This window comes from Oryzias melastigma, linkage group LG15 (assembly GCF_002922805.2).
Source record: "Oryzias melastigma strain HK-1 linkage group LG15, ASM292280v2, whole genome shotgun sequence".
Taxonomy (NCBI): Eukaryota; Metazoa; Chordata; class Actinopteri; order Beloniformes; family Adrianichthyidae; genus Oryzias; species Oryzias melastigma.
In genome coordinates, this window is record NC_050526.1 from 16,263,760 (window position 1) to 16,271,856 (window position 8,097).

The 8,097-nt window shown below is 47.1% G+C and overlaps 1 protein-coding gene across 2 annotated transcripts in view; it reads left to right on the forward strand.

Moving 5' to 3' along the window:
- The window catches only part of tjap1 (tight junction associated protein 1 (peripheral)), a 16,237-nt gene that overhangs the window by 2,241 nt on the left and 5,899 nt on the right, over window positions 1–8,097 (forward strand). Inside the window, exons 4-7 of one of the 2 annotated variants that reach the window (XM_024297097.2) lie at window positions 2,217–2,377; window positions 5,242–5,270; window positions 5,778–5,939; window positions 6,008–6,074. In XM_024297097.2, coding sequence (XP_024152865.1) covers window positions 2,261–2,377; window positions 5,242–5,270; window positions 5,778–5,939; window positions 6,008–6,074 — 375 coding nt within the window. In that variant the 5' untranslated portion in view covers window positions 2,217–2,260. The remainder of the gene's footprint in view (window positions 1–2,216; window positions 2,378–5,241; window positions 5,271–5,777; window positions 5,940–6,007; window positions 6,075–8,097) is intronic. The other variant, XM_024297096.2, reaches the window with a different exon arrangement.

Genomic DNA, 8,097 nt, shown 5'->3' on the forward strand with positions numbered 1-8,097 from the left:
CAGCTGGCTATCAGCTTCAGCGTTTCAGCTATTAAAAGGGCTGTTCTCCACACCAGACACAATCTACATTCATGACTTCAACAATTTTCAAATATTTTCCAAGATTGTGCCGATGTCTCCTGCACTGTTCAGTATCAGGTGTTCTCTGAGTCACTCTGGTTGAAGGTTTGTCTGAAGGTGTCCTGGATCTGATAAAAGAATCAGATCGTTCAACAGCCACAAACTATGATCTAAAGGCTCTAAAGTGGTCGCACGTGAAACTGAAATTTTCAGTGGCGCACCCAAAACCAAAACAAAAAATCCTGGTTTCACTGATGTGCTGAGTTGTTCTGTGACAGAGTGAAGAATAAAATAAGACTTTTAATAATAAGTTCCTTTAGAGTTTGAGTTCTGATTCTCAGATGATGCTCGTTAATGGAGTGATGACATCATTGTGCTGTTGCACGGCTCTTGGCCCCGCCTCGTGCGCTCCAGTGTAGCACTGCGCCGGTTGAGAGGAAGTTTTTCTTTTGATGTTTTGGGTCTTTGAAATGCGTTTGTTGATGGATTTAAGTGAGTTTATTTAAATTAGGATGGTGTGTCTTCAGGAATATTTTAGCTTAACAAAACATAAATATGGCAGAATTACCACACGTCAAAAATTACATCTGTTGTGTTAAGGCGGGTAAAAGAGAAAAATATAAACATTGAGCAACTTTGACAACAGACGAGTGTAAAGAAATTATACAGAATACAACATCACATGAGCAGAGAAGCAAAAAGAAAACAAAATATGCAGCGAGCTTTAAAAAGCAAAGTGAGCATGTAAAACTGCTGAGTCATGCTACCATCACAATTACAACTGCCATCGGCAGAATCTTCAAGATTTTATGCTGCCGCCCAATTTTTTTTGAAAATTGTTGCCACCAGGTGTGCAGAATGGCCAAGTCATCACATATTGACGTTTAGTTAAGGACCCCTCCCCGACTTGCTGGTTATTCCAATTAAATCACGGGTCCCCAACCTCCGAGCCACTCACTGGAACTGATCCAGTACCGGGATGCGGAGCCCAACAGTACCCTAACTCAGTACTGGTTCGCGTCTGGTACTGGTTCGGGTCCGGTACTGCTTCAGGTACCGGGTTAAGGTAGCAATACTGGGTTTTGGTACAGGTACTAGATGCGTCCTGAGGACCAGTCCACGTCCCGATGGTTGTGGACCCTTGATCTTAAAATGATGAGTTGGGGACAACCAAACGTCAAAAAGTGACGTGGAGGGGTCCTTAACCGAACGTCAGAATGTGACAACTCGGGGATGAGAATCTGTTGGCCCACCTGACCGCCTGATACTGGGATGCCACCCTACAACCTCCAAATGTGCCCGGGCGGCCACTGACCGATGTCAACTTTTAGGGAGAAATCGTAAAATAAAATATATATACATATGCCCACTGTGTGGTGATGTTTTGGGATACGTGACCTTAAAGGTGGGTGTATCAAACTTTAAAGATTAGTTGGGCACACCGGTGCAAAACTGTAAATCTAGAGTTGTGGAAATGAACTGAATTGTCAAAATGAATAGTTAAATCTCCAGTTTAATGCCATAATTTCCTGTGGAGATGACCACAAAGCCAAACATCATAAACACGTGACATTAACTCGGGACACGTCCAACCGGTTCTCAGCTGTCAGATGACACTTGGAGTTCCAGTGGATGTTAAATCCGTGACATCACACAGCGTTAGCCAGTTAGCTCCTCTCTGCCACAGGAACACATCTATGAGCTAGCGTTAGCCTCATTCAGATCAATGCAGCTGCACTTCCTGTCCTGGAAACGTCAATCGATATTCAGCCTGAGGCGCACACACACACACACACACTTACACACTAAATGCTGGTGTTTCCAGGGTTATTTTTAGTTGGTAGATATTTAGTTATCACCTTTAGGACCATACAGAACTTTTGAACTGGGTTCTAGAAAGGTGGATTCGTCTCTGGTCCCCATAAGGTTAGCTAGACCAAAACGTGTGGATAATTGGTCCTGCTTAGGTACTGTAAACAAGCACGCACACAGATGGGTGTTTGATTTTACTTTGGGGTTAAGCAAGCATTGATCTGCACATAGAGCTAGAGAGGTTGGATAGAGGGTGAGCACGCGGCGGTCCAGTCCTGGTTGAGGCACAGCGGCGAGCAGCTGGCGGGCGAGCAGAGATCATCGCTGTAACCCCTGTTTCCCAGCAGGACCGACGACCCACTGGACTCCAGACGGACCGGGGCTCAGGATGAGCAGCGCCACTCCGGCTAGGAAGCCGTACAGGAAGGCTCCACCGCAGCACCGCGAGACACGCCACGCCCCGCCCAGCACGCCGCCGCCGCCGCCTCAGCCGGACATCGGCCAGGTAAACAAATGCACACCTGCACAACACCTTCAGGCCCCCAGTTTTAAGGCCCGCCCCCCCGCCAGCTTCATGCGTGCTATGCAACCCTCTCCGCCGTCGTTGTCTGACAGCGAGCTGGAAGTCTCCAGCCTGTCCAGCCTCGACTTCCAGATCCCGCCCCCTCCTCTCTTCAGCAGCCCCCCCCCCCCCGAAAACCGGACCAGGACTACAGCGGTCCGAGAGTCTGAGCGTCTCCAAGGACCTGCTCCTCGACGGGATAGTAGAAGTTCTGACTCCATCAGGAGCCGGTCCCTGACCCAGCAGCACCGCACGGACGTCCCCGCCCTTCGCCGTGCCCCCCCCAAGAGCATCCTGAAGCAGCCCGCCGGACTGGGCGTGGCCTCCTCCTATGAAAGCATCAGGAAGACAAAGTCCGTAGAGCTGCTTGATGGCTGCGACCCCCGCTCACCGGCTCGCTCTTCGGCAAAGGCGGGGCCACTGCAGCCGGCCTCGCCACTCTCTTCCGCGCCCCCCTCCCCCTCCAGAACCAACTGGAACTGGAGAATGCAGGTTCTAGAGGACAAAGTCCGCTTCTCCCACTTCCTGGACGAGATCACCTGTCGGGTGCTTAGCCCCGCCCGTCTCTCGCTGCTTGGCAGGTCAGCGTCCCGACGAGGAGCCCCGCCCCCCCAGGACACACGGGGTGTCGCTAAGAAGAGCCTGCAGGGGGGGTCTGCTCACCGCAGCCACCGCTGGGACCACTGGGTGGCGTCGCTACGGAGGTCCGACAGGTGGAGCCAGTCCACGCAGGAGGAGTGGGCAGGGGGGGATGTGATCTCTAAGGGGGCGGGGCATCAAGAAAAAGTGACTAAGGGGGGGAAAATGGTGACTGAAGCAACAGTAGACCAGAAACGGAAGCGACCTTTGTCCAGCCAATCACTGCTGACTCACATCAAGGTGAGTTATAGTCACCTGAACGAGGCGCCTTCGTGTGGATTCGAGGTCGGAAACGTCGCGTGTTGTGTTTAAGGACTGCCGGATTTCCCACCTGCTTCATCGGGTGATGTGACGTTACTTGTTTACAAGATGTCGCTGGCGACGACTAAATAACGCAGTTCTTGATGTACCGCAACTGTGTGAATCAGCTGATTCTGATGTAGAAAAGCAGCTTTTTTTGTGTTGAATTTATGCCGTTATGTCACATAAAGAGTCAACGGCAGGAAACCACCTTTCTCCGCGAAAACAAGCTAACTAGCTAACCTGTGAAAACTGGCTAACGCTCCACTTCAGAATCCGCTTGAATTACGGTCTAGGAGTTATTAGTGAAAATGTCACAGCGCAGCGACCTAAATGCTAAAAGGTTTTCAGCAAATTGGGCAGGTGTCCATGCGGCGGGATTTGAAATCGGGAGGCGCATTTTTAAGGAAAAGTTAAAAGTCCCCCTGTGAGAATTTCTATTTATTTTTTTATTTAAAAAAAAAAAACTTCCCATTAGTGTTTTCATTAGGATTATGACGTTTTTAACCAAAATCCCACAACCTAAATGTTTTAAAAAAAAAAAAAACATTGTTCGTGTTGATCTGAAGCCTCTGTTTCCAAAATCTCCTCTGAGGGGGCGTGGCTTTTGGAGCTGAGCCCCATCTGATTATGATAGCTCTGTGTCTCACTATCGTAAATCTTCATAAAAACATCCATCAATCTGGGTAATGTCCAGCCGTATGGTTCTGATCCAGATGTCAGCTGGACGAGGAAGTGAAGATCTTCATGGACAGAACTTCCTCCAAAATCCTGATTCTTTCTCCTTCCAGTTCACCAAAGACTCTTTTAGCTAATTCTCCAATGTTTATTGACTGTGATCAATACATTCAATCATTGGTTTCTCAGAGTTCTTGATAAAATAATCAAAGCTAACATCAAAATGCTCTTTCATTGATTTACAATCCTTTCCAACTGCGGTCAAATGAGCCGCCGTTCACATTTCCGTGGTCACATCAAGAAGCTCCGTGGAGTCTGGTGGAGATTTTCCAGCGTTCTCAGTCCTGCTACCGTAAGTATTGGATGAAACTCACACCAAAAATCCAGTGATGCTGATTTGACCACAGAAATGTGAACGGCGGCTCATTTGACTGCAGTCAATGTGAAGATACCATCTTCTCTTCTCCAGAACCTGAACTAGACACTAGGAACAGATGAGGGTTTAGTGCATGTGCAGCAGAGCTGTTGATGGAAAGAAGATCATTCATTCAGAGTCTGTCCAAGACAGTTTGATTGATTTAAAAGGAGAAATACTCGGAAATGCTAAAAGTAAATGATTACATTTGTTCTCTTTCAGAAGAAAAATGATACAGACATGTTAAAAACTCAAAAAACATCATTTTAATCAGAGGGGGACTTTAAAATGTATGCAGATTTTTCTTTAAAGTCAGTGGCGGTCGGTGGCTGTTGGTGGCCACTCGGGTACATTTGGACAGTGGCAGTGACGGTTGGGGGGCGGATTGCCGGCATTAGACCGGACGATGTGTTCAATGTCTGCAGTTGGCGGCACCGGCGGCCCGGTAGTCCAGGGGTCTAGAAGGCATCTACATTCATGACCACACTCTGTCACCCCATGGTGCAGCGGCAGTTGTTTTTGTGACCATAACACAAAGGGTTAACGCTGCCTCAGTCAGTGTGTTTTTAATTGGCCATTTACCCACTTCTTCATAAAGGCAGAGGTCCCGGTTCTTTAACTTGCCAGAACCGGGTCAGAATCACTTTCATCTCGTTTGACCCCTCCCCCCTTATAGAATAAATGCTTTTTTTCATCCTTTTCTTGGTTCTGTTGGTCTTTGAACTCAGAACATTGAATTGTTCCATTTCTGATTCTACTGTTTTCTCCGTTTCAGGAGGTTCTGTCAGACGCTGACCGGATCAGGTGAGTGTGTGGTTCTGGTCCAAACATTTGCAGTCTGGTACCTGTTATACTCCTGAATATTGAATAGAACATTTCAGTGCTGGAGCTGTTGGGCCCCAGAGCCGTGGTCAAAATCATAAAGGATCCTTTCTGTTAGGAAAGCTAAGCACCACCTGTGGGCGGGGTTTGGGTACTGATCAATGATTGGCTCTGCAGATGTTTTTGTGGGCGGGGTTTGGGAACTGCTCACTGATTGGCTCTGCAAATGTTTTTGTGGGCGGGGTTTGGGTACTGCTCAATGATTGGCTCTGCAAATGTTTTTGTGGGCGGGGTTTGGGAACTGCTCACTGATTGGCTCTGCAAACGTTTTTGTGGGCGGGGTTTTGGTACTTCTCACTGATTGGCTCTGCAAACGTTTTTGTGGGCGGGGTTTGGGTACTGCTCAATGATTGGCTCTGCAGACGTTTTTGCCATGAACTTTTCTTTTCCTGAAGCTCACCTGCATCTCGTGTGGTTCTTGTTTCCCAGAATCCTCCAGCAGCAGAATGAAGACCTGCGGCGCCGTCTCTCTCTCTCCACCCAGAAGATGGAGGCCATGGAGGCGGAGTTTGACAGCGGTCGTCACTATATGGAGGCGGAGCTTAGCCGGACCAGGGATGACTTAGACAAGATGAGGGACAAGTTTCGCAGGTATGTTGTTGTGTTTGTGTTTGTGTTGTGCGTTTGTGTGAGCTTTAATATCACACGTCTCCATGCAGACTCCAGAACAGCTACACGGCGTCGCAGAGAGCGAATCAGGACCTGGAGGAGAAGCTCCACGCTCTGGTAAGCCCCGCCTCCAGCTCTGACTCATCGACCGGCTCATTGATTGGAGAGCACTCGCCGGCTGATGGCTCCGATCGGTCCTGTGTGTAGAATCAATTCAGTGTGGCGGCGCTCTAACAGCAGGACGGAGCTAAATCCAGGCTCGCCACCGTGCAAACCTGGCAGCCGCTGACCTTGTTGCCACGGTAACATAATTTGGGAGCGGAGGTGTAACCCTGCAATCTATTATTTTTATTTTTAGCTTCCAGCGTGTATTGAGTGTAAATGAGCAGAAAGTGTTACTCGTGCGTGTGAATGCTGGTCACTTCCTGTCAACCTGAAGGTTCTGGTCGGACTCGACTTTTATGACCATCTGTGAGGTCACACCAGTGGGCGGAGTCACAGGTGTTGGAGTTCCAGACTGACTGTTGTTCCTTATCTCTCTTCTTCTCCCACGCTGCTCCCCGACGGACTCCTCCTCATCCTCATCTTCATCACAGGCGGCCGTCAGTCAGACATGGGTTCATGCAGTTGGGTTTCATTCATCCTCCACCCCCCTCTTCCTCCTCCTCTTCCTCATTTCTCTGTGCGGCCGTTTGAGCACCAGGTCACGTCGGTCCGAGTTCTATCCTGGTTCTGGTTCCATCAGAATCCTGCAGATTCAAAACAACATCTCTCTGTTAAGGAGATGATCAAACCTCAGAGGATCGTAGTTCCAAACCGCTCGACCTGCTGTGCAGACGGTCTGCGCAGATCCTGTCATTCCGTAGGCTGCAGAACCAGAACTCCGGAGCCGGGTTCAGGCCGCACGAACACAGCAGAACACTGTGGGGGGGGGCGTGTTCTGTGGAACACGGGGGCGTGGCCTTGTGTCCACGGGGTTTTAGCCAAACTGTTCAATGAAAGTGACCCCAAACTGATGTTTTTTTTTTTTAAAGACCAAAATGGCCTCAAAGTTCCTGTAAAGAGCGAATCAAATGAAAGTATCAACGTTTTAAAGAGCCTATATCACACTAAGTCTTTCAGAGTAAACTATCTCCATAAATATGATCATATATTACTTTTAGCACATTAAAGAACAAATTATTTATAAAATGAGTTATTTTTCTAAGCTCTGTTCACACCCAGAAGTAAAACACCTCGATCTCTCAGGCTCCGCCCTCATTTCTTCATTTTGCCACGAAAACAAACTTTTTCAAAGATGTTCATATAAAATGAAACCGTTTTGATGATCATCGCTAGCTCTGTAGGGAAAGTGTGTATGTGTTATTGGGGGGCGGAGCCAACTGCGCAGATTCTTCCTGGAAGGAGCGGTTCACACTTTGTGACATCACAATGAGAGAACCTGTGGATTGGGAGGGTCTGGTGCTCAGTGGTGGACTTTTTTGGGGTGAATGATAATGCAGAGGTTAATCATTTTAGTCAGATTTTACTGAAGAAGAAAATGCTTAAAATGACAGAATAAAACAGTTTACTATGAAGGGAAAATAAAAAGGAAAAATTCTCAATATGACGGTCTTTTCTCCCCCACTACTTTTTTCTCCTTTTCTGTCTTTTTATTTATTTTTTTTAATGGAGCTAAATTGGGGTCAAAATTATTTGAAAGCCCAGTAAAAGAAATTGAAAAAAATATTGGTGTTTGGCCAAAAAAAGTAAAATTTCCCAAACTTTTTCTATTCTAAAATAAATGTAACTATTTTCAGCTTGAAATGTTTTGTTTTTTAAGTTTCAAAACTCAAAAAATCAATTTCAAAACTTTTTTTTTCAGTTTCAAATCTTTTTTTTTCTCTTTTCACTCTTTAATTTTCAAGTTTGAAAGTTTCAGTTTCAAAACTTTTTGTCCTGTTGGGGCGGGGCTAACGCAAAGGACCAATCAAATCGATGTGGGTGGTAACTTCAGTCCCGGTGCGTTCACTGAACTGTGATAATAAGGGTCAGAAAATGTCCGTTTAGTATGTTCTATTGTTTTCATAAGTTGCTCCGAAGTAAAAAGCAGTTTTATCGCGTATAAACCTCATGTCCTAAACGCCGTTCTAGCCCGTTC